The sequence below is a fragment of the Salarias fasciatus genome, chromosome 4 (assembly GCF_902148845.1).
Source record: "Salarias fasciatus chromosome 4, fSalaFa1.1, whole genome shotgun sequence".
Taxonomy (NCBI): domain Eukaryota; kingdom Metazoa; phylum Chordata; class Actinopteri; order Blenniiformes; family Blenniidae; genus Salarias; species Salarias fasciatus.
Window position 1 is genome coordinate 17,359,196 of NC_043748.1, and position 27,632 is coordinate 17,386,827.

The 27,632-nt window shown below is 41.7% G+C and overlaps 1 protein-coding gene across 2 annotated transcripts; it reads left to right on the top strand.

Annotated features, from left to right (window-relative positions):
* The first annotated feature begins 14,827 nt into the window (after positions 1-14,827).
* Positions 14,828-17,949, top strand: LOC115386676 (beta-galactoside-binding lectin-like). 2 transcript variants are annotated; one of them, XM_030089090.1, is made up of 5 exons: positions 14,828-14,908; positions 15,177-15,256; positions 15,377-15,445; positions 16,936-17,107; positions 17,231-17,949. In XM_030089090.1, exons 1-5 carry the CDS (start codon positions 14,900-14,902, stop codon positions 17,375-17,377), a joined length of 477 nt encoding a protein of 158 aa, XP_029944950.1. In that variant the 5' UTR covers positions 14,828-14,899; the 3' UTR covers positions 17,378-17,949. The 2 variants fall into 2 exon arrangements, with proteins under 2 accessions (XP_029944950.1, XP_029944951.1); XM_030089091.1 differs by lacking the exon at positions 15,377-15,445 and having other exon boundaries at positions 14,832-14,908; positions 17,231-17,943.
* The last annotated feature ends 9,683 nt before the right edge of the window (positions 17,950-27,632 follow it).

Sequence of the window (27,632 nt, forward strand, 5' to 3'; positions counted from 1 at the left end):
CACAGGCATACCGTGTTATGCAGGTTGGAGGTACCAAAAACAGACTTGTGACCAAGCAGCTCAACTCCAGCAGCTGGAGACAATCAGCTGGAGACAAAGCAGCAACGACACTCCCAGCCGGTCACAGCAGCACCTGGGATTTCAGCAGATGCACACACGCACACTCAGAGGAGGGAGAGAGAGAGGACTCCAGCCACCGATGCTTTACCAAAGCCGAACAATGCAGCGAAGCCTCAAAACGGAGCACCCAACTGCACACAAACAGTTGCCTCTCAGTCGGGCAGCCTCTGACCTGGATATGACATGCCAAGACCAGCTGAAGTGCAAAAAGGATGATTGCTGGGAGGAGGGCTGCTTTTATACTGGGCCACCTTACCAGGTGGCCAATCAGCAGCACCCTGCACAGGGCACACACCGCTCTGCTGCTGCATCAGGTGGCCAATCAGCAGTGCCCTGCACAGAGCACACACACCTATACTGCTACATAAGCTTAAAGTAATCCAAAAGTATTTAGAATACATTACTTAACTTGAGTAATGCAAGGGAATACTTTACACATTACTTTACAGATTCCGTTTTAGGACATGTAATCAGTAATCTGTAAGGGGATGCATTTTAAAAGTAACCCTTCCAACACTGTGTGACAGAGAGTGGAACATCGTTATTGATGAAGTGAATGCAATATCAATATGCAAATTTGGGTGAAACTTCAAAACAATGCATTTTCAGGACGTTTGAATGATTTTTTGATTTAATTTTATCCGTTATGAATATGGCCAAAACAAAGATCGGAGACAAATAAAGAAAATAATTATGCTTTTATTTTTCTTTAAACTACATACACACACACACACACACACACACACACACACACACACACACATATATATATATATATATATATATATATATATATATATATATATATATATATATATATATATATATATATACATGTATATATATATATATATATATATATATATATATATATATATATATATATATATATATATATATATATACACTGCTAACAAAAATTAAAGGAACACTTATTTTATTGGGCCTGGCATGAAATTAATTCAACCTGTGTGATAATGTTGTGGTTGGTAAAGCAGCTGAGGGCATCGTTAATCCCTTTCAGCTGCATTGTTGTTCATGGAATTAACAACAGGTGCACTGCAGTGGCAACAATTAGGAAACCCTCAAAACAGGACTGGTTTTACATGTGGAGGTCATTTCAAATTTCTCCCTCTGGATCTTTTTTGTCTGGTTTTCCACTCGTGCTGGTTTTGGCTTGAGTAATTATCACTACTGGCAGGATAAGGCGATTCCTCAACCCTACAGAAGTTGCACAGGTTGTCCAACTTCTCCAGGATGGCACATCCACACATGCTGCAGCAATAAAGTTTAATGTGTCTCCCAGTACAACCTCCAGAGCAGGGAGGATATTTCAGGAGACTGGTGGTTATTCTCGGAGAGCTGGACAGGGCCGTAGAAGGTCATCAACCCATCAGCAAGAGTGATACCTGCTCCTTTGTACAAGGCGGAACAGGCTGAGCACTGCTCGTGCCCAACAGAATGACCTCCAGATGGCCACTGGTGTGAATGTCTCTACCCAAACAATCAGGAACAGACTTCATGAAGGTGGCCTGAGGGCCCAACATCCCATAGTGGGCCCTGTGCTCACTGCCCAGCACCGTGGAGCTCGACTGGCATTCGCTCAGGAACACCAGAATTGGCAAGTCCACCACTGGCACCCTGTACTTTTCACAGACGAGAGCAGGTTCACCCTGAGCACCTGTGATAGACGTGAAATGGTCTGGAGAAAACAAAGAGAACGTTATGCTGCCTGCAACGTCGTTCAACATGACAGGTTTGGTGGTGGGTCAGTGATGGTCTGGGGAGACATATCCATGGAGGGACGCATAGACCTCTACTGCCTAGAAGACGGTGCTCTGACTGCCATAAGGTATCGAGATGAAATCCTTGACCCCTTTGTCAGACCCTACGCTGGTGCAGAAGGTCCTGGTTTCCTCCTAATGCACGACAATGCCCGGCCTCATGTGGAAAGAGTATGCAGGCAGTACCTGGAGGATGAAGGAATTGAAATAATTGAATGGCCTTCACGATCTCCTGATTTAAACTCAATAGAACATCAGTGGGACATTATGTTTCGGTCCATTAGGCGCCGCCAGGTTGCTCCTCAGACTGTACAACAGCTCAGGGATGCCCTCACACAGATCTGGGAGGAAATGCCACAAGGCACCATCCATCATCTCATTAGGAGCATGCCGCGACATTGTGAAGCATGCATACAAGCTCGTGGGGGCAACACAAGATACTAAAAAGTATTCTGAGTTGCAGAAATTAAGTTTGGAAAAAATTAACTAGCCTGCCACATCTTCATTTCACTGTGATTTTAGGGTGTCTACACAAGTGTGCCCTCTGTAGGCTGAAAATTTTTATTTCCATTAAAAGACTTGGCATCCTTTTGTTCCTAAGACATTGCCCTATCGTTATTTGTCTAGATATTCAACTTCATATTGAGATCTGATGTATCTAATGTGTTTCTTTAAAGTGTTCCTTTAATTTTTGTGAGCAGTGGAAATGGAGTAAAAATAAATCTGCACAAAAGTATTCAATTCAATTCAGTTCAGCTTTATTTATGAAGTGCCAATTACAACATGGTCGTTTCTAGACACTTTTGCAGATGATATATGAGCAAGTATCACTGAAGAACTGAGAACAAACTATCTATGTACATGTAGCTTAAAGGTGCATTAAGGAGTTTGCACGTTTTATGCGAAACAGCGCCCCCTGCAGGCCTTGGGCATAATGCAGCTTAATGAAACACTCGTCCCTGTGGCTTGCATGCATGGAAGAGAGGAACTCCTTCCTCGCTCTTTTGGTAGCGCTCGAGTAACCTTTAAGTTTCTTTTACCTGGTGGAGTCTGTGCTGGAGTTGTGGCAGTGCCAGAAGCTGGTCTTTTCTTACTTTGTGGAAGATCCTGCTCAGTTGTTGCTCACTAAGCATCTGTAATGACGGACAAAACGAAACCTACCCAGCCGGTGTGCATTATGCCATTCCTTTCAAATTCTCCCAAAAAAAATTCTGGTGCCGGACTGGCACTGCAACTTCCAAGTGACAATTTAGCGCTGTTAGAGGTACTTGCAATTAATATGTCAGGGCACATTGTACACATCACTAAAAATGTGTAATATATTTATGGTGGAAAATAAGTATTTTTAAAGTTGAAAAACTCCTTAATACGAAAGAGCATTAGGGCCACCCGCGAGAAAAAAAAAAAATTAGAAGGGGTAAAAAAAAAATGTCATCATGAACTTCGAGAAAAAAGTCGAAATGTCGAGAATAAAATCGTCATATAATGTCGGGAATAAAGATGAAATAGAATTTCGAGAATAAAGTCGAAATGTCGAGAATAAAGTTGAAATATAATGTCGAGAAAAAAGTTGAAATAGGATGTCGAGAATAAAGTCGAACTGTGAAGTCATGCAACTGCGTGCCAACAGCAGCCGCAGAGTTCGTCTGCCAGCTGACGTTTCATACTCTGAGGCCACGCCCCCTCACTGCAGGCTCCGCATTCTCTAGCTACATCACCAAAGGTGTAACAATGGCGTTTTTGTGGAAGAATTGATGAAGGATTTATTATTGAAGCTTGCATTTGATTAGCAGATGAAGAACAGTGGAGTCCAGTCTCCTGGTTCAATTCGCAACGTCACCTCATTCAGATATTGGTGATCAATTAATCTCTTGTCTGTGCATAAAATAAATAGAAATAAGCTCATTTTTGTTCTTCAAAAGCTGTAAAAGTTTATTTTTTTATAGCTGGAAGCAAGGCAGGGTTCTCGATGGCAAACAGATCAGAGAGGTGCAGATTTGACAGCAAGAGCTTCATCTGTTTTTCTATTGTTCTTTTATTATTAAATATTTCACTTTTCCTCTATTAAGCCAGTGATATTTGTCCCCAAATGTTTTTAAAAGTTTTTTTTTTCCAGTCTATAAATAACGTGTATTTTATTCTTACATTAATATGAAAATAATTTCTAATGTATTTCAGTTTCTACAAGACTTTTTGCTTCTGCTTTGACCATCAAATCATCAGGAATTAAGACGCCTTGTATTTTATTGATCCGTCTGTAGCTCCAGTAGCACACTGAAGGAGAAGCTCTTTAACAGGCAAGGCATTGATGAATTATTTTTATCATGATCTGTACATGCAAATGCACCACTACCAGATACATCCACCAACTCCACCTGCTCTGCTGGTCTGGTTCGAGGAGGAACCAGCACCTCCAGGACCAGAGAGAGACCGTCGGGACCCGATCATCTCAGGCAGCCCGGGCACAAGAAATGACTTTCCTTAGATTTCCATACTCCTACAGGACTGGGCCCTGGCAGGAAGGAATTATAGGTGCTGTATTAATTCATTTTAAAATAAAGAATTCAATAAAAATATTTTAAATACAGCAATCAATGTGAAATTCTGCCATGCCTTTTAAAGAACTTTTAATTAGAAATATAGCTTTTTTTAAATTCTGGTTCATTATTTTTTGGAGAGATGTTGACTAAGTTGCATTTTTTTTATTTTTCCGGGGATTTGAAGTGTTTGCGGTATCTTGGCAATATGATAAAGCCATTATGTTTGAAAACATCGTTATCAGAGTCATGAAATCCATCCTTTGAAAATGTGTTCACTTCAATCATTAAATAAAATCAGTTTAAAACACGATCGGAGTCCAGAATAATTTTCAATGTTGGGTTGAACAGCAACATTAATGATACTTGAATTTGAAACACATAAAGTTGGTACAAACTATGCTACCGCACACAGCTCTGCTCTGTCGTTCTCCTCACTGGATTTATCAAAGAGAATTGGGACATCGACTATATTTTCAACATTTCGACTTTATTCTCGACCTTTTATTTCAATTTTATTGTCGACATTACATTTCGACTTTATTCTCGACATTTCAACTTTTTTCTCGAAGTTCATGATGACATTTTTTACCCCTTCTAAAAAAATTTTCTCACGGGTGGCTCTAATGCTCTTCTGTAACTTAATGCACCTTTAAACTGAGAATACTAAAGTCAACCCTGTCTCCACAAAATTACGTTCTGAGAAAACTAAACTGCATTCTCAAATACGTTTCAGAGGAACCTAGTTTGTCCCTTATTATGTTCGTCTTCAACATATCTTTTTTTTTATTTTTTCATTACGCTCGGTCTGAAACTGATTTTTTTCCTGCTTTTTCTTCATCGTGTTGGTGGGTAAAAATGAGCCTGTATATTCATCTGGGATGCATTTTACTCTTCTGAAAAGACATTATGTTTATTTACTCTTTTTTTAGTTATGTTTGAAGGTTCCATGCAGTCTTTTTCAACTTATTCTTGCCGTTAATTATATGCACGCACACCTAGCTCTCACATTGTGTAGTGACGAGGGCTGTTTTGGAGCTAATAATTACCTCCTGATGCATTTCTAACATACCTGTTTTGGGGTTGTTGTTTTTTAAGAGCAGCTCCAACAAGATCTGCCACCAGAGAAGACAGCTGGAGCTTCTCCTACGCTGCACTGCGGGTCTTGATCACCATGGAAACCAAGACGCGGTTCTGCGGTCATCTGAAAGTGATTACAACATTATCGTTCTTCACTGTTGTTTATTTCTGATAAAATAAACGTGTATTTCCCCTTACAGCGGTCTGCATGCTCCTCGTTACTTCCACCTTACGACAAGTCCCAATATGAAACGATCACATGGCTCATTTATGATCCAAATATTAATTCATGGTCCAAGTTATGACCAAAATCTATATTTTAAAATCAAGTATCTCCTATTGGTCACGTAAATATTATCACGGAGAATCGCGGACTGAAGGAGTGTTTTTTTTTTTTTTTTAATTTAACAGAACGCGTTGCTCCGAGAAGTTTGAGCACAAATACAATTCTCTGCATTAAATAATGACTTCATGTAGACTTTCAAAACATCACAAAATCACTAAAATAGTTTCTGAAACAGATCAGAAGCCACAATATGAAACATTTAAAAAAAAATGACTATCGAACGGAGAAGTCTCTAAATTATAATCTACACAATGCTTCTCTAGCAATAAATGTACATTTTATCTTCATAGTTTCCACTCGGTTTATGGATGCGATCTGCAGTGTTTTTGTTTAAATGCGCAGTCTGTCTGTTTTGTCTTCTAAAATGCCGCCCCGCTGGTTGCTAGGCTGTTGCTATGGACTCTGAACTCTGACCCGGAAGTTCGTCACGGACTGATTTTTTTTTTTAAACGGAGCGAGTTTTTGATCTTAAACTAATTATATTTGTCTACAAATACGCTTCTGTGCATTATATAACAAGTTCTGTTTAATTTTAAGAGTAATATTTATTTTGAATCAGATGTGTGTATTCATCTTCATACATTTGCTGAAACAAGTTTGTTATAAATCAAGCAATCATTAAATCGATCACTCTGTCTGCATTTATGTGTTATAACATTAAGATCAAACTTTTTAAACTGTTTTAATAGTATTCCAGTAGATTATGAAGTATTGACGTAACGACAACAAATAAGAAAAGGGTGACAAATCGACTGATTTCTTTTAGATAGATAGAACTTTATTCATACCTTTGGTGGGACCTGACGATAAAAGTCGATCTAAAAGCAGCACAACACCAGCGTCACGTGCGTGTGTGCAGAGGAGAAGGAGCCCAATCCTGAAAAATGGACTTTTAGATAGATACTTTTATTAATCCCCACATGGGGAAATTCAAGGGTCATTTAGTAGCAACACATAAAACAGGACAGAATAATAAAAAATAGCATTTAAAAACAACAGAAAAAAAAGAAGAATCCCGTGTACAAACCCCAGCACATAATGTTACATTAACAGTGCTCTTTATAAAATCGAATGGCAGCAGGAATGAATGATCTCCTAAAGCGCTCCGTCCTACAGCGCACTGAGAGGAGACGGTCTGATCTGTGGCTCCTCTGAGCAGACAGAGTCTCATGTAGAGGGTGCCTGGTGTTACTGAGGACGGATGGACTGTTATGAGCTGTTAACATGGTTAGTGTGTGATTGGCTCACAAAAACTTCTTTTTGGCTGATGTTTCTCTTCATTCATGCATATTTGAGTATTCTGTAAGAATAATTAGTGCAAACTCTAGCTCCCTTCACACGACTGATGTGCAGCATGGTGGCGTACTTCAGCATGAAGGAGAACCTCTCAACACAGAGGTGCTGCACAAGATCCACCAGACGGAGCTGCAGAGGCCTTCTCTCCAACTTCAGTGTAAAATACACACTGCAAGGCCTGTTTCTTTCTTTCTTCATGCTGTGAGAGCTGGATTATTGTCAGACAGTCCTCTAGAGGTGCCCCACAAGGTCATTAAACCCTCTGAGGCCTCGCTGAGACATGAAGCCTGTTATGACCTTTGACCTCTGTTGCTCTATTGCTCTTATTTGACCTCCACAGCAGATACAGACCTAAAACTTGAACTGCCAGGCCTCTGGGAGCTATAAAATCATGAACCGTTGGACTTTTTTCATAAGCTCCTCCCAAACAGGAAGTAGCTTCAGGAAGGAAGTGGGGCTTCCAAATTCTACATATGACTTTCTGGCAGAGGTGTGAACACATCCCACAAATCTCAGCTTATTTGGAGCAAATCTGACCAAATGATGATGCTTAATTGATTCTTTTAACTGGACACTGTGACGAACATTTTATATCAGAACCTGGATTTGATCCTCCAGACTGCTCACAAAGCAGTAAACTCCAATAAGCAGCTCCTCAAACCCTGGCAAAGTGTTCTCCTAAACTCCCCTCCTACAATTTCAATTTTCTGGGTAGACAGGCAACATTTTATATCAGAACCTGGATTTGATCCTCCAGACTGCTTCCAAAGGCTCTGAGAGGGTAAAGGTCACAGACTCTGATTCCCCCAGTGTCATCAGCTGATAAAGTCATTTCCATTCAACTCAGCAAGTTGAAATGTTAGTATGCTCTTCTGTCTTCCCTCAGGATCACATCTGCAGTGGTTTAACTCCATCAAGTCCTTTCTGCTGCCCATACAGGGCGCCGCAGTGTCCAGTTAAAAGAATCAATAAAGCATCATAATTTGGTCAGATTTGCTCCAAATAAGCTGAGATTTGTGGGATGTGTTCACACCTCTGCCAGAAAGTCATATGTAGAATTTGGAAGCCCCACTTCCTTCCTGAAGCTACTTCCTGTTTGGGAGGAGCTTATGAAAAAAGTCCAACGGTTCATGATTTTATAGCTCCCAGAGGCCTGGCAGTTCAAGTTTTAGGTCTGTATCTGCTGTGGAGGTCAAATAAGAGCAATAGAGCAACAGAGGTCAAAGGTCATAACAGGCTTCATGTCTCAGCGAGGCCTCAGAGGGTTTAATGACCTTGTGGGGCACCTCTAGAGGACTGTCTGACAATAATCCAGCTCTCACAGCATGAAGAAAGAAAGAAATAAGCCTTGTAGTGTGTATTTTACACTGAAGTTGGAGAGAAGGCCTCTGCAGCTCCGTCTGGTGGATCTTGTGCAGCACATCTGTGCTTGAGAGGTTCTCCTTCGTGCTGAAGTACGCCACCATGCTGCACATCAGTCGTGTGAAGGGAGCTAGAGCTTGCACTAATTATTCTTACAGAATACTCAAATACGCATGAATGAAGAGAAACATCAGCCAAAAGAAGTTTTCGTGAGGTAATCACACACTAACCATGTTAACAGCTCATAACAGTCCATTTTTCATGATGGAGCTCCTTCTCCTCTGCACACGCGCACGTGACGCTGGTGTTGTGCTGCTTTTAGATCGACTTTTATCATCAGGTCCCACCAAAGGTATGAATAAAGTTCCATCTATCTTAAAGAAATGAGTTGATTTGTCACCCTTTTCTTATTTGTTGTCGTTATGTCAATACTTCATAATCTACTGGAATACTATTAAAACAGTTTAAAAAGTTTGATCTTAATGTTATAACACATAAATGCAGACAGAGTGATCGATTTAATGATTGCTTGATTTATAACAAACTTGTTTCAACAAATGTATGAAGATGAAAACACACATCTGATTCAAAATAAATATTACTCTTAAAATTAAACAGAACTTGTTATATAATGCACAGAAGCGTATTTGTAGACAAATATAATTAGTTTAAGATCAAAAACTCGCTCCGTTTAAAAAAAATCAGTCCGTGACGTACTTCCGGGTCAGAGTTCAGAGTCCATAGCAACAGCCTAGCAACCAGCGGGGCGGCATTTTAGAAGACAAAACAGACAGATTGCGCATTTAAACAAAAACACTGCAGATCACATCCATAAACCGAGTGGAAACTATGAAGATAAAATGTACATTTATTGCTAGAGAAGCATTGTGTAAATTATAATTTAGAGACTTCTCCGTTCGATAGTCATTTTTTTTTAAATGTTTCATATTGTGGCTTCTGATCTGTTTCAGAAACTATTTTAGTGATTTTGTGATGTTTTGAAAGTCTACATGAAGTCATTATTTAATGCAGAGAATTGTATTTGTGCTCAAACTTCTCGGAGCAACGCGTTCTGTTAAATTAAAAAAAAAAAAAAAAACACTCCTTCAGTCCGTGATTCTCCGTGATAATATTTACATGACCAATAGGAGATACTTGATTTTAAAATATAGATTTTGGTCATAACTTGGATCATGAATTAATATTTGGATCATAAATGAGCCATGTGGTCGTTTCATATTGGGACTTGTCGTAAGGTGGAAGTAACGAGGAGCATGCAGACCGCTGTGAGGGTAAATACACGTTTATTTTATCAGAAATAAACAACAGTGAAGAACGATAATGTTGTAATCACTTTCAGATGACCGCAGAACCGCGTCTTGGTTTCCATGGTGATCAAGACCCGCAGTGCAGCGTAGGAGAAGCTCCAGCTGTCTTCTCTGGTGGCAGATCTTGTTGGAGCTGCTCTTAAAAAAACAACAACCCCAAAACAGGTATGTTAGAAATACATCAGGAGGTAATTATTAGCTCCAAAACAGCCCTCGTCACTACACAATGTGAGAGCTAGGTGTGCGTGCATATAATTAACGGCAAGAATAAGTTGAAAAAGACTGCATGGAACCTTCAAACATCACTAAAAAAAGAGTAAATAAACATAATGTCTTTTCAGAAGAGTAAAATGCATCCCAGATGAATATACAGGCTCATTTTTACCCACCAACACGATGAAGAAAAAGCAGGAAAAAAATCAGTTTCAGACCGAGCGTAATGAAAAAATAAAAAAAAAGATATGTTGAAGACGAACATAATAAGGGACAAACTAGGTTCCTCTGAAACGTATTTGAGAATGCAGTTTAGTTTCCTCAGAACGTAATTTTGTGGAGACAGGGTTGCTAAAGTTACTGTGACAGTTCCAGAAGTGGTTTGGTGATGCCAGTCCTTCTCCATCTGTTTTCTTATGGGTGTGTTTTGAAGTGTTGAAATACACTTGTGAAATAAACTGTCGTTTTTTTGTTCAGCAGCTTCTATGGAACTGGTGTGGGTGTTGTTTTCCACAGAACTACGCCTTGCACAACACCTGCTGAAATAAACCTGTTCTTACTGATTTACTATGTTCCTGTTAATTGTTAGCAAGCACATTCGGTTACTGAATGGATCAGGGGAAGCTTGTTATTTGACACGTGATGGAAATTTTTTTTTGTATTTAATACATGTAGTGGTTATCAGCTATCAGTGGGCTCCTTAGCAGACAGCCCCCCTGGACTCCTGACACCAAGCAAACCCAAATGGGGGTTTCTTTTCTGTTTGTCCTGTTGCATTTTGAGCAGTTGTGTCTCTCCCTGACCAGGCGTAATCTCTAATACCCCTTTCCCACTGCAACTAGCGGGTCGTCCCGTGTCTGCGACCCGCTAACTATCGCCTTTTCAGACGCCTTTCTCACCGCCTGCAGACCTGCGTCTCACCTCCTGCTGGCGAGCCGCATCGCTGCGTTTTCCTGCACTGATGGTGTCCCACGTTGATGACATCATCAGCGCGACGGAGCAAAACGAAAGTAAACAATGCAGCGGAAAACAGTCCCTGTTACCTGCAGACGAATCTCCTCTTCCCCATGGATCAGGGGAAGCTCTCTGGCCTCGCTATCTTGCCACCGCTGGGTCATGTTGACGAAGGAAATCTCACGCTGTGTCCAGAAACAACAACTAGCACGCTAACTTAGATGCGCTGCGTCGACATCATTATGTAAGTTCCCGGATGTGTCCCTCCTACTAAAAGCCGGTAGAAAGCTGACCCGGGAATTTACCGGGTCGATGGCAGGGTGAAAGACCCGGGTCGAAATCCCGGGTCGAACCTTTTCCCACTGCCATGACTTAGCGGGTTTAAACGGGTTTTTTGGCCAGTGGGAAAGGGGTATACGAGGTGTCTGTGGTCTGTATGCTATTCTTCTCTGATGCATCGGCAGCCACAGGGGGTTTGAAGTGGGTTGGGTGTTTGGAGTTGTTCCTTTGTCACTTCATATGTTAAATATGTGTCCCTTCCTATCTGAGGGCAGCCTCAAACATGTCTCCCCCTGGCCACAGGGGTTCAGGACAGGGTATAAATATCAGTCTGTATCTTAGAATTGCAGAACTCACACTGACTGAGCAGTCATGACTTCTCTCCTGTTGCAACTGGAAATAAAGGAATCATTAAGGAACTCATCGTTGGTGCATTTATTGATAGAATTTCCACAACACACATTAAGTTAATACTAATCAAAGCTTGGGTTGGCAATCCTGTTCAGAAACACTTTTTGTGATACTGGGTGAAATGGGTCTTCCATTCTGAAAGCAGTCAATATACTACGAATTCAGAAATAGAAATGGAAACAAACAGACCGCTGTGAGAGCTGCAATACTGTAAAAACTCTGACCAATCCCTGCCAGTCAATCGGAATGTAAAGAACTTATAAAAGTCTAGTTTTCAGCATAATCCCACCAGATTTACGCCAAACTTCTCTCCAAGAGGTTCAGCACGGCAAGCACCTCACTCATCGAGTAACCCGTGGTTTGCGTCAAAAAACACAAAAACACGAGAAGTTGAACGCCAGTCAATTTTGAGGTCCGACGCTGAACAATGCCGGGCCTCCGAGGACATGTGCTGCGTCGACGCACGTCTGTGGTGGGAATCCTATCAGCTTAGCAGCATGGCCGACCCTGTTAAGCGAGTGATATTTGCAACGATGCCGTCGGCGGACAGTACACCATGCCCGGGTGCACGATATTATCCAGAGACGGTCGTTGTTTGTTGAGTTTCACCATTTGCTCCAGGAGCTGCGCCAGGATGAGTGTTGCTTTCACCGGTCCCGCTCCCTGACCTACGTCACCATAGAGACGCTCTCTGATTGGCTTGCCACAAAAACGTTGCGTCAAAAGTTCAGCTTTCCCAACTCCAGCGTCGGTCGCAGAAACGTGCCGAGCCGCAAAAACGCGCCGCCGACACAAGAACGCCCCGATACGTCACAAAAACACGTCTGACATGCCGCAAGAACGCATCTGCCCGAATTTTTGCTGCCGGTGAACGTGCGTGTAGAAGCCCATAACGTAATAACTACCCATAATGTAATAATGACCCATAATGTAATAAATTTGGCCTTTTTAAAATGTGATAAAATAATGATAAAGTAATAACTGACCAATAACATAATGGGAATGTTTAAATGTAAGAAAAGGCAACCGTAATCCTCATTATTTTTGTGCTCATTTTGAATATGTTTATTTCTGTTGTTCTATTGTTCAGTTCAGGATCTAAAGTTGTTGAGACCAGAACTCAATTTTGTCATTTATTGTTAAATTTTATCTTGAAAAACACAAGCCATAACAAATATAGAGATTTAAGGAACAACTGTAATGGAGTTTTAATAAAGATTGCATTTTTCATGATTTCTGGTTATGATGTTATGGGGTCGGTTATTGCATTTGCAAAGGTTTTTTTTTTTTTTTTTTATCAGGCCCATAACGTAATAACCGGCCAATAATGTAAAAGTTATTGCAATGTAGGTCAAAAGTTATTACGTTATAGGTTCAGGACTTTTATTACGTCATTGGTCAGGTATTAGCCACCACAGAGTGATAAAAAGTCTTCAGGCACACCAAATCGAAGAAATTTATGAATGAACTGTGGTCCTGCAGAGGGTGAACAGGTTGTTGGCACTGTAAACCGCTCTCTCTGCTGATGCTCAGATGGGGCTGGAGGGAGGATTCCTTGCTGTATGGCTGAATGGTCGCTCCTCTGTCCACCACAACTCCTACATTGTGATCGATATCCATCAGTGTGTAAATGGGGAACTTCTTGTATCGTTAAGTGTGTGCATGTGTCGTCTGCATGTGTGTGTGTGTGTGTGTGTGTGTGTGTGTGTGTGTGCATCTGTGTGTGTGTGTGCAATGTCTCACTTCCCTTTTCTGTTGTTGCTGAAATCTTTTCAGTGGAATTCACCTCCCCTGGGGTCGCCTCCTCCTCACATAGTTGCTTTCTTGTCCCTTTTTTTTTTTACTTCTTATTTTCTATAGTTTCTGATTTACACTCAAAACTCAAACATCCCCCTTCGGGGAGGCCAAACTGCTCACACCATTCTCTCACACACTTGGCCCATATTTTTAGACATGTCATTACATGTTGTACTGTTTGAGGACTCTTTCCCTGAACAGATCTGTTCCCCATTTTCATGTGGAGCGTCTTCCAGCGGCCTTTTATGTTTTTGTGACTCAGTCACAGGTACAAAAACTACAAAAATACCTCTTCTACTTAGAGACCAGATCTCTGATCATGAATGTGTGAACTGTGAGTGAATGTAGATGTTTGAGTGATCTGAGGGCCTTGAATACATGATGTTCATCTTTTTGTTTGTTAAAGCTCTGGTTCAAACTGATCTTCAAAAACCTTTGCAAATCGTCGCGCCCAGCCACATTGTGATTAACAAAAAGAGGCTTTTGGCCGAGTTGGTAAGCAGCTTACACTCAAGTCGGCACCGACCAACTCGGCCACTTGAGAGCCTCCCCGCGAGGCCGATTTGGCTTGATGCCGACTTGACTGTATCCCGGGGGCGGTGCCGAGTTGGTCAGGGCCGACTTGGATTGGTGCCGACCTGACTGTAATCCGAATTTTCGATACAATGTCCCACAAGTGTCCGTCACAGGAGCAGCATGTCAGCCCTGGACCATGCGGGCCTTTCTGTGTAGAGTTTGCATGTTCCTCCCCGTGTCTGGATGGATTTCCTCCGGGATCTCCGGTTTCCCCCATCAACCAATAACATGCACGAGGTCAATCCTCCAGTCAGGTGATCTGACCATTTGCCTGGCTCTCCATCTGGAGATGGGTCCCCGGGTGCTCCCCGCACTGCCCACTGCTCCTACGGAATGCTTCTGTGGCATCAATGGATGGGTTAAATACAGAGAACAAATTTCGTTGTACATTCACTGTACAATGACCAATAAAGTACCTTATCTTACCTTACCTTACTGCGCAGTACTTTCAAGGCACTTTGACAGAGAAAACGCAACAGTTCCTCATGAGCACATGAGCAACAGAGGCTGCCATTTGATCTTCCTGTTAGTTGAGGAGCAATCAGCACCACATGGACATTAAGGTTTCTGGCAGACTTAAGTATTTAGTGGTCTCTTTAGTAACATTTTATACAAGTCAGAAGCTAACTGAACATTTTCATAATTGATTCAGTGGGAGGGTGCTCAGCAGCAGCAAAGCAGTAGTGGTGCAATGAAATGTCAGTCAGATGGAGGAACCACCCTGCAGTGCATATAAAGGCCTGTCTGGGTGCAGGGAGGTGAGGCCCTGAAGCAACATCATCTCTTCTCAAGATTTGACCAACAACTTCAGCAAAGATGCAGAGCGTAAGTTTTACTGTTTCCTTTTTCAGATTCAAGACACACTTTAAAAATGGAGTTGGCAGCTGATGTTAGCAGAGTCGATATATTGGGTCGATGAAACTGGTGAACTGGTTGAACTGTCTTTGACAAATGCAGAATGTTGTTGATAGCACTGGCTGAGGATACTGGTGGCGCTTATTTTCTGTCCAAAATGGATCTGGTAAACTTTGCTTGTATTAACACACAATAACCTTTTCTCTAAACCTGCTGTTGTCACTCTGTACCTCCACAGGGAATGATTACAAAGAATTTGCCCTTCAAGGTCGGACAGACCATGACGGTTGTTGGAATCCCTGAACTTGATTGTCCAGAGTAAGCTTGGATGCAAACCCTGACAAAAAAATGACCTCTATTGAACAATTTTGACATTCAGTCTGTAAATTTTTCCAAGTCTCCAGAATGCCAAAAAATAGAATGTCTACTTCTCAACAGAAGCAGGAAATCAGTCTTGGCCGCTGGATTTAATCTTGCCAGAGATATTACTCCAGCTATTTGCTGCAGGTGTGGAAAAATGATCACAATCTCCGAATGGATGAAATAACTTAGGCAGAAATTTGGGAATAAGTGAGAGAGATTTCTATATGCAATACAACCAGAGAGACCGAGTTTAGGATGTTGCATCACTTTCAGATAACCCCCCAGGTGAGACATGGAATGAATCCAAGTTTGACAGAAATGTGCTCCAAGTGTCATGTGGAGTTTGGGTTTTACAAGCATTGTGTCTGGACATGTGTTCATACTGAGGAGTACTGGCATAAAATTACAGATAAACTCAATGTAATTTTTGATGTTCATCTTCACCCTGATCCTCCTCTTCAGCTCACCCAGCCCTCATGGCAATATATGGATAAATAAATGGATATAACATTAAATATCTGCAGCATTTTAATCACAATAAGTCAACGACAGTTGACTTTTTAGAAGGAAATAAAGACAAAACAACAGATGTTTAAAGTCAAATTAAAAAGTTTTTATACATACACACATGCGCGCACGCTCACACACACACACACACACACACACACACACACACACACACACACACACACACACACACACACACGCTCCCTTACAGTGAATCCACATTTTAAGTAGTCACACTCCAGCGACAACTCTGGTTTCAAGAAGGGGCGTGGGACCCCTGAGAGGTACTCCAGAGGTCACAATGAAGGTCAGCAGAAAAAATGTCGTCTACCAATAAAAGTATTAAGAATTTCTGTACAACACTGCCTTTGGCAAATATATGTCGATAGAGATTTATTTTCAGTGTCTGGGTGAATATGTTGCCATTCTTTCTACAGCTCCATCAAGAAATTCAGATTTCTTGGTTCTATTTTTACTTAGTTTTATTGTTATATCTTTTTTTAATGATTACATTCAGCCATTAAAAGTCCATTTTCAATTGGCCATTCAATAAACAGGATGTAAAATTCAATCTGGAAATATAGCTCTGTGTTTCTCCTTTAATTTTGTTGCATCCAGAAGGATTGCAATTACAATGCTGACAGTACAGATCTTTGTTTTCTTGTTTACTAAAGAAAACTTTGCCAATTTCATTCACTGCAAAGCAGGGGCAGTTTTTGCTTTGGGCGATGTGGGCAGACGCCCAGGGTGCAATCACTGAAGGGGTGTGCCATGCTCCATATGGGCACTCCCTGCACCATGCACTGTCAGCTGGATAGTCAGGTGGTTCTGCCTCCTTGTGGGCTCAAGGACAGAACAGTACATTTGATTATAGTACAGACATTTTTTTCTTCTTTATTCTTTACTCCTTACTCTGGTTCCCCTGCAGCACAGAGGCCAAACTTGACTTTATGTTCATTATTAAAATCCACAGAAGCATCATGAACTGACTAGTACTGTGAGCTGATGAGGTTGGAGAAAAGAAAAAAGCAGCTTTTGAGGTTTTCTGAATGATTTTATGCTTAGTTTCACCCTCATTTTAAAGAATTTTCACAAAATTGAATGATGTGTTTTCCTTTGTTCTGTAGATTTCAAATCAACATTGGCTCTGATGAGTTCACCATTGGACTCCACTTTAACCCTCGTTTTGATTATGGTGAAGACCACAACACAGTGGTCTGCAATTCCTTCCAGGACCTCACATGGGGTGAAGAGGTGAGAGGGAGAAACTTCCCTTTCCGCCAGGGACAGGAGTTCAAGGTGAGACATTTGAAACTGTTTTTTTTTTTTTTTTTTTTTTTTAATAGTATTTGTTTTTAAGCTGTTTTATTGAAATATCTGATTCTTCGTAAGTGTTCCTTCTCACTCCTTCTTCCTGTTTAGGTCATCATTGATTTCACTCCGACTGAGTTTGTGGTGACTTTATCAGATGACTCCATAATCAACTTCCCCAATCGCTTTGGTGCAAAGGAATACTCAGTCATGAACTTACAAGGGAAATTTCGCTTCACCAGTTTGCAGATTAAGTAGATCTCCATTCTCCCATGTGCATGAGGTGTCGCCTCAAATGCTCATCATGTAGTAATGTGCATAATGAGATTTTAGTAAGATTAGAGCAGATGCAATCAGCCACACTTAGAATGTCATTCTGACAACTGATTTCCTTTTCTGTGCTTTTGAAAAATAGTTTCAAACTTTTTTGTCTTTGTTGACATGAATCTGTTTTGCCTAATAGAACTTCATAAAATGTGCCAAAGCTTTATTCTCGGTGCCTTGAAGTGTTTCACAGTTTGCTTTCCAAGACATTCCACATTTGTAATTGGCTATAATGCTTACATGGAACAATGCCTATTAAAATATGTAATGATTAAAAAAAAAGTTTTCTTTGGCTTCTTTTCAATTACCCAGCAACTATAAGTGAACCTTCATCCATCAGATCGGTCTGAGGTCCCGTCTCATTGTTTGATTTCTTTAGGATCATGTTCCACCGACGTGACTTGTGTTCCCGATACAAGTAAACCTTCAGGTATTTTATCAACACTAAATCTGAGTTTAGAGTTTGCTGCTTTGAGTTTTGATTAAACTCATGATTAAAGTTAAAGTTTCCATTGATGGGGACTTTGCAGTAATAGCTGAAGGAAAAGTTAAAATTTAAGCTTAAACTGTTAGAAGTCGGCTGTTTTTGTTGTTGTTTGTGTTCATTTTGTGGCGTTGGGTCAAATTCAGTTCAAAGAACAGGATGTTGTATTTGTCCCTGTTTGCCAGTAGATGTCAGGATTGTGATATTTATGGGATTTACCAGAAGCTTGGAAGGAGAAAAGGCTTCAGGTTTGGCTTACAAATCAGTCTTAGTTTGGTTTCTGTATTCTTGTCTATGTAGAATGTTCGACCTTTATTTTCATTCCAAGCATGAACTGGGATTACACATCCCAGCTGATGTCCAGTGTACATTATATTTAGCTGGGGAGTATTGTTCACAAACTACGGATATCTCACACTCATATGATATAATCTGACAGGTTTACTGGGTGCTGCTGGCCAACATGTGTCCCACGTGCATTCAGTGGCAGGACTGGAAATACAATCAGAGCACTGCAGCAGTTTGAGTCAGACAGTATTTTCTGTGTGTGTGTGTGTGTGTGTGTGTGTGTGTGTGTGTGTGTGTGTGTGTGTGTGTGTGTGTGTGTGTGTGTGTTTTCAAGGCTCGTGAGTATTATAATAATCTGATCTGATGTAACTGAGGGCAATGTGTGTGAAAGAGATTTGAGGAGAGATGGATCGACAAGTGAAGGTGGAGAAGAGAATTTGGGAGGACAGGTTCCCAGGCTGTGATCCAGTGAGACAAAGACTGACTGGATCATGTCAGATGACCTTTTCTTTCTTCTTCGAGAGTATTCATTAACAGGAGCATGTGTTATGTGTGTTTTTTGTGTGTGATTGAGAGAAATAATGGATTTTCTGAAGCTACCTGTCAGTATCGAAGGTGATCTCGTTGGAGGAGATTTGTTTATCTTGATGGCTGCAGGTGAATCCTTCTGTCTCTCTCTTCATTTAAATGCTTTTTTGTTCTCTCATCTCTGCTTTCTGAACATTTCCTGTAGTGGAAATAGCACTGGAAGAAGTATCCAAGTACAAGCATCACTTAAACTGAACAGACTGTTGTTAAAACACAACTGAAACAGCAGAACAATAATTTTCAATGATATTTATATGATCTACTCCTCAACTGCATTTATTGATTTTGTCAGTAATTTTCATTTCATTCAAACTGTCTTGATAAGGTGTAATTTGATGCCCAGTTTCCAGACAATAATAAAGCATGAAAAAATTCCACAATAGGGTTAATAATCGTATCTTAAATAATAAGACTGCACCTCATGTAAGGACAATTAATTTTCAACAAAACAAAATCAAACTTTGCGAATTTCTCCCAGCACTGAAATGGAGTCTTAAGAACTCACCACTGATATCTTTTTCATGCTTCATCGGTATTGAAGATGTGATGCTCTCTCGCTCTCTCAGAGGTGGTCTTTCATTATCGAGGGCAGTTCAGTGATGTGGGACAGTCATCAGTAAATACTGCAAACTTGTGCTTTTCAGCATGTAACAGCTAGAATGTGTTCATCTTGTCTTTCTGTCATTTACCAGTCATCAATCTTCAATGCTTTCAGTCTGCACCACATGTGACTCCAAATCCATTCAAGGCATTTGCAGCTAACTTCTGTTCTTGACTTGTTTTCTGTCAAGTTTATTAAGCACCGATCAAACTAAGCAAATCTCTTAGTCTTCAGTGCAGGTTTTTTCTTGAAGGCCATCGTCCAAAAAGAATTCTCTGTTGCTTTTTCCCGCAAACAAGTGAAGTCAGAAACAATTAATTCTTTGACATTAAAATCTGGGAGGAGGTTTGCTGGTTTTCTTTGTGCAAGGTTTTTTTTTTCCCCCTCCAGAAAGACTGATTTCCTCCCACACTCCACAAAACATGCATTTGAAGTAATTTATGAATTGCTGTCCATAAGAATCAATGTGAGAGTGTGACACACACTGTGTCTCCCTGCGGGGTTTACGTTTACTCGCCTTCACCCACTGTCATCTGGCTCATCACCCTGAGAATATAAGTTTGTTATGATCCAGGTCATATGTATGAAGAGTTGTGGCCTCCTCAGATGGCTTCTCTTCCCCCTGACCGTGTGTGTGTGTGTGTGTGTGTGTGTAATTGGTTGATTGAACAATCGGTTGGCTGATACAGACCAGGTGTGGGAGTGCTGCTGGAGCTGCTGGAGGACGGATTGGCTGAAGAAGAGACGGAATATAAGGCCGCCAGCTGCCAGTCAGCCAACAATACCAGAAACAACTGTGTGTGTGTGTGTGTGTGTGAGTGAGTGAGTGAGTGAGTGAGTGAGTGAGTGAGTGAGTGAGTGAGAGAGAGAGAGAGAGAGTGTGTGTGTCTGAATGTGTTTTTTGAGTATCAGTGGCCCAATTTGGGCATATTTTGTGTGAACATTCATCTATTTCATGTTTTTGTAGTATTGTTTGGTTAATCGCTGTAAATAGAGCACTGCAACAGGTTGTTAGTATTTAAGAGTAAAAGGGTCTTTTTGTTGGTGCTGCCACCATGTTTTCTCCTGCTTTTCAGTTAGTTTGGGTCAGGAGTCATCTTACTGTTCCTTTTTCTTTTGTTAGTTTGTCCTGGTAAGATTTTGGTTCATTGGATTTTTGACCCTGCATTTTTGTTGAACTGTTTTTGCTTCATTTAAAAACTTGAGTGTTTTCTGCCTTCTTGGCAGTTGGGAATGTGGGAGGGGTCCAACTCATGGTGCATCAGACACCTCCTAGATTGGGGACATAACAGGATAAACAGTCTAGAAGAAGGATGATCAATATCCAGATTTTGCCAAACTATCTGCTAGAATTGGGGAACTCCCCTCTGGAAGGGTGATCAAGAATGTACAGCTAATACAACTCTCTGTCCAGTGCATTAATTTCTCCCACACTCATCAGTAAATACATACAGCCGCGGTACATAGCCTGCTCCAAGGGGCATTAGTTACACTGATCAAACAGAGACTCTGACTGCAACTAATAATGGTGGTCGTTGAGATTGGTAGGTTGTAAATCTGAAATATAAACAGTCTGGTATTAGTCATCAACCAATACATTTCTCAGAAACATTATCCTTTTCACTTTTGACTGATACAGTGTCACAGTCTGGACAATGAACTAAAAAAAAAGCTATTCACCTGCGGCATCATCTGTTGCCTCTGGCTGCCCTCTCTCTCTCTCTCCCATCTCCCTGCATCTCTGAAGAAACATCCCTCATAATCTCTCTTCTTATTCAACTGGTTGACTCACACATTCTCTTGTAGACATCAGTACAAAAACCAAGGGGACAAGGGGACGTCAAAGACATACAAACAGGAAATACAAATTATCATAGCATACAAAATAAAATACAATAAACAGGCATGGAACATTTACAATAACAGCAGTTCAGAAATTTGGCTGCTGATGGACAGTGAGTTTTAAGTCCTTTCACTGTTAGGCAGATGTAATACATTTTGAATTAATTCATGAAACAAGGGAAAGACACTGTATTCTCCTTGAATTTAAAGCACTGAATATGTTGTTCAGACAACAGTGTTACATTTATGGCGTCTGATGAGAGAAACTTCAAATCATCCATTTAATGCAGATTTTATGAAAAAAAAAGCACAGTTTCAGTATCTTGGTTGCAGAAAGTAAAAGGGTCAACATCCAATTTAAACTCTTTCAAGAAGTTCCCTGTCACATTTGGAGAAATTGATCATGTAACAAATAAGGAAGCTTCAAGTTTCACCGATTCTCTGAACTGTCCAGTTTTTCTCAGTTCCTCAAAAGTTTAACAGTCAAGGTGGATTGTCTCAAACCGTCATTGAAAACCTTATTTATGGAGTGAAATTGTTGCTTGAGAATACAAAAGTGTATTTTGGATCAGCTGAATCAGTGACCATGGAACCTGTCGGAAAAGCTAATCAAAAACTCTACCTTTACAGTTCATTTTGTTCATTTGAAGTGTGGCAACGATGAAATGGAAAATTGAATAAAGATATATTAATGAACCTGACAACGCCACCCTGGGAATTATTCAAAGTACAAAGGCACACTGGTTCGCTGCCCGGAAGAACGGCTTGAGACGTGGTTGCACTGATAAGATACAAATTTTATTAACAAATTAAAAAAAAAAAAAAACATTCACAGCATAAAACTCGGGGGGAGGGGAAAGGGAGAATTTACCCTGGCTGAGGCCTAGTGGGTGGGTCCGGGTTCGTGAGGTGGAGGGACCATCCAAAAGAAAATTAAATCAATCGAAATCACCCAACCAGTGGCACACACACACAAAAAAAATACTCCCACCACCAGGAACACGCGAAGAAAATGGAGGGACGCCACCACCGCCACCACCAGCCTCCAGCCACTGCAAAAAGGGGAAGGGAATAAAACAGTGGGGTTGCAGTCAAAAAGAAATCAAAATTAACAAAAAAAATGCACATAACAAAAAACACGGTCACATACACAACCCACACGTTCACATACTCATCGACTCATTCATACTAAAAGTGGGGGCGGGGAGCCCCGGTTTAAGACCGTGCCCCGGCCAGCACAAGGCAACGGGGGATGCAGCTCCGTCGTAGCTTTTGCGCCATCGTCGGATCTCCTCCGTGGCACAGGCAGACAGTGTTATGCAGGTTGGAGGTACCAAAAACAAAGACTTGTGACCAAGCAGCTCAACTCCAGCAGCTGGAGACAAAGCAGCAGCGACACCAGCCGATCACAGTGGCACCTGGATCAATGAAATAATACTATTAAAACAGCTAGACTAATTCATGCCGACGAGTTGCAACTATACACATGCATACCTGGGATTTCAGCAGATGCACACACGCACACTCAGAGGAGGGAGGGAGAGAGGACTTCACCCACCGATGCTTTACCTGTGACCACACTAGCATCAGCCACCTGTAGTAGCATCTACTACACTGTGAAGAGAGGACACCTCCCCAAGCTGAACAATGCAGCGAGCCTCAAAACGGAGCACCCAACTGCACACAAACAGTTGCCTGCAAACAAGCACCCATGCTGCAAGCACAATGAGGGAAATAAAGCAGCCAGCAAGCTGAAGCAGCGTGCAGCCGTACCTCTCAGTCGGGCAGCCTCTGACCTGGATGTGACATGCCAAGACCAGCTGAAGTGCAAAAGGATGATTGCTTCTTCTTCTTCTTCTATTAGATTTCCAGCAGCGTAGACGCTTACTGGCGTATTACTGCCCCCCACAGTTCAGGACAGGATTGTACTCTCTCAAATCTTCTGATACAGGCCAGTGGAATGGAGAAAAGCCAACACTCTTCTCTCAACAGCTCGAGTCTCCTTCCCCCGACTGAACAGGGTTTTATAGTCCAAAGAGGAAATTCCGAATCCTTCCAGATCTTCAGCCAGCTGCACTCTCTCAGCCCAATACTTCTCACAATGAAAGAGGACATGTACCACAGTCTCTTGTGCTCCACACTCACACAGTCCGTCCGGATGTTTCCCAACTATTTTCAGGCAGCTAGCCAGGCCACAGTGTCCAAATCTCAGGCGGGTCAGCTTGACTGTGTCTCTTCTGTCATTACCCATATACGCACACTTTCCTTTGACAGATGGTTGTGCTGAGTAATACAGCCTCCCTTTCACTTCACTGCTCCACTCTTCCTGCCACTGTTTTTCGAGCCCCTCCTTTATGGCACTGTAAAACTCTGGTTTTCCTAAAGGCATTCTAACATTCACATTATCCCTCCTGAGCGAGTACTCTGCGAGCCTGTCAGCCACTTCATTCCCCTCTACCCCTGAATGAGCTGGAACCCAGAGGAACGCCACATCACACCCCCCTTTTTCCACCCTGAGCAGGCTTATCAAAGCTTCATTTATGAGGTCAGCCCTGGCTTATGATGTCCTACTCCTCAAGGCCATCAAGGCAGCAGCTGAATCAGAGCAAATAACAACTCTGTCTGGCCTGACTTGCTCAACCCACCATAACGCCCAAATTATTGCCATTATTTCAGCTGCAAACACAGATGTCCCATTTGTCACACGTAGACCTTGATGGACTTGAGGGTCTGCCAAATAAATTCCACACCCAGTTCTTTGACTGTGTGGGTCCTTAGAACCATCCGTAAAGATTTGTAAATGCGCCCCCAAGCATTAATTAGGTAGCCTTCAACCTGAGAGCTAGAGATGCCTTCCCTCTGCTTCCAGTCTAGCAGTGTTAGGTCTACAATAGGCTCTGGGAGCAGCCACATTGGCACAATTGACCAGAATGCATGTATCAGGCCTTTGTCTTTGTCTAGTCCTACTCTCCCAGCCAATTCTCCAGCTCCCGAAAGGAAGTTTCCTTTTTTCCTCCCATCGGAGAACTCCCAATTTTCATTAATTAAGCACTTGGCTGAGAGACTCAGGCTACTACCATTTAGTTTTGCCCAATAATGCAAACCTAATTTGCTACGCCTAATTCTAAGTGGCCACTCTCCCATTTCAACTAACAGAGCAGAGACGGGCGTAGTACAAAAGGCCCCGCAGCATGTTCTTAAAGCCCTTGGACAACATCTAGTTTGTCCAGAGTGGACTTCACGGCAGACCCATAAACAAAGCTCCCATAGTCTATTGCTGACCTAATCATTGCTTGATATATCATGAGCATGGTCTCCCTCTCTGCTCCCCAGTCACTCCCAGCCAGACACCGAAGAATGTTAATCACCTTTTCACATTTACTCTGAACCTTTCCTATGTGGATTTTCCAGGTGAGTCTTTCATCTAGCCACATTCCCAAGAACTTGAATTCTTTAACCCGCTCTAAGGGGGCCCCATACAATTTTAGTTGGGTTTGAGGGATTTTCTTTTTAAAGCCAAACACCATGAAATTGCTTTTAGCAACAGATATTTTAAAACTCCACTTATTTGCCCATTCCTCTATTGCTTTTAATCCTTCCTGCATTTTCTTAAATAAAAACTTTACATTCCTGTCTCTCTTCCATATGGCCCCATCATCTGCAAAAAGTGACCTCCCGAACCCTTGCCCCACATTTTTAAAAATATCATTAATCATGACATTGAAGAGGACTGGACTGATAACTGACCCCTGTGGGGTGCCATTCTCTATGTCAACTGTCTCAGAGAAAGTTCCCCCCACTCTAACCTGAATTGTTCTTCCAATGAGGAAATCCTTAATCCAGTTAAGCATCCTCCCCCTCACTCCTGCATCATAAAGTTTAATTAAAACACCTTCCTTCCAAACTGAATCATAGGCCTTTTCAATGTCTAAAAACACTCCAACTACAGCCTCCTTATTTGCCATGGCTTTCCTTATCTCAAGGTCCAGGACTGCTACAGAGTCCATTGCTCCTCTTCCAATTCTGAAACCATTTTGATAATCCACAAAAAATTCACTTGTTTCTAGAAAATACACAAGCCTGTTGGTTACCATATGTTCCATTATTTTACACAGCACCGATGTCAGCGCTATTGGACGATATGAATCGGGCTTTGAGGCATTCTTTCCTGGCTTCAGAATTGGAATAATTACAGCATGCTTCCACTCCATAGGTAGGCTTCCTGCCTTCCAAATAATATTAAATAGCATTAAAAGTTCTTCAAGCACAGTATCATTTAGATGCTTGAACATCTCATAACACAGCCTATCTTTTCCTGGGGCAGTGTTGGCTCCGGCCTGAATAGCCTCCTTCAATTCTTTAAGAGAGAAGAACAGATTGAAGGAGCCACTATTTTCATGACAATAGTTTAGCTTCCATTTTTCTTGTCTTAATATTTCAGCTCTACTCCTCAACCCTTCCTCTCCCAATATAGCTAAGTTGTGGACTGCCTGAAATGCTTTAACAAGCATGTTAGCTCTCTCTATGTTGCTTACAGCCTCCCTCGTTCCACATCATTCAGTACTGGCATTATATACTTTTTAAATTTCCCTGACATTCTGTGAACTCTGGACCAAACTTCCTTAATGGGAGTGTCGGGGCCTATCGTACCACAATACTTCCTCCAACATCCCCTCTTGGCATCTTTAATAGTTCTCCTAGCGACAGCTCTTAACCTTTTGTATTCTACTGCATTTATTAGAGTAGGATATTTCCTTAACTTCCGATAAGCCCTGTTTCTGTTTTTAATGGCTGCATCACAGTCCTTATTCCACCAAGGAACAGCTACTCTGCCTTTGGGACTCTGCCTTTGAGGAATTGAGTTTAGTGATGCTCCCAGCATCATTGAGGAAAAGGACTGATTAAAGGAGTCTATTGTCCCGTCACTTTCAACTTCCCCCACTAGGGCCGCAGTCTCCTCTTCAAACTTACCCCACTGGGCAAGAGCAAAATTAAATGCTTTAGGCCTTTCTTCCATTTCCTCTGATAAATTCCTGCCAAACCTACTCCAAATAGGAAAATGATCACTGCCCATTATGTTTTCATCTAAGGGATCCCACTCCTCAACTCCAGCTAGCTCTGGTGATGCAAGAGTAAGATCAATACATGACAGTCTACCTGTCTCTACCTGAATCCTGGTGGGTCTTCCATCATTCATGACTACTAACCTACTAATCTAAAAAGTGCTCTACTATTATTCCATTCCTATCCCTCTTTGAACTTCCCCACAAAGGATTATGGGCGTTGAAGTCCCCAGTCCAGATTACAGGGGATCTGACCTTTTCCATTATTTTGTCTAGCTCTTCCTGCACTAACAGCTCACATGGATTGTAGAAATTGACTACAGTGATATTCCCCTCCGAACCCCATATTTCAATTACAACACATTCAAGGCTGGAACCTGTGTCCACTACTTTGTGCAGAACTCCTGTTTTAATAAACACAGCACACCCACCTCCCGTTGAGTCTGCTCTATCCTTCCTTACCCCCATATAGCCCGCTATAACAAAGTCTAAACAAGGTTTTAACCAGGTTTCTTGAATACATATCAGGTCCGGCTTATTGGCAACATATTTCTTGAGTTCTTGACCATTTGCAGTTAAACTCCTTGCATTCCATTGCAAGATGAAAAACATAAAAGCTAGTTTAATCATCACTGCTTTCCCCTTCATCGACCTCAATTTCCTCGATCTCCCTCTCTGGTGGCCTGGGTGTTTTAATCTGACCATCTGTCACACACTTATGCAGAACCGCAGGGTCATAGGAAATTCCCAGAAACTTCCCTGCTGCCTCAACAACTGCCCTTGTAACATCAGAGCAGCTCAATTCTTTGCCTTTTGCAGCTTTTAAGCTGGTAGCATATACCACATCAAACATGAACGCCAGTGAACTTTCCTTTTTCATCACAATTGAATCTGATGGCACAAAAGAGCTAGAGGAAACTGGGGACACTGAATGGGACACCTGGGCGTGAGAACCTGCATAAATGGATACAACATCACTTTTTCCTTCTACCTTTTTAACAGCCTCTGCATAAGAAATCTTATGCTGCTCTTTCACCTCCTGGACCTGCTTTGCTTTTTCAAAATGTGGACACCCCCTGGCGGAAGCCATATGAGTGCCTCCGCAGTTGCAACACTTTGTTTCAGTCACTTCGCATTTTAACAGATCATGCCCGCCCCCACATTTGGAGCATCTTTGTGCACCGCGACATGATGCTGCCACATGGCCAAATCTTTGGCATTTAAAGCACCTAAGTGGAGGTCTCTCATATTTCTTCACTTGGAAGGACAGGCAGCCAAAGAAAATTCTGGGTGGCAGACTATCCCCTTCAAAAGTTATCAATA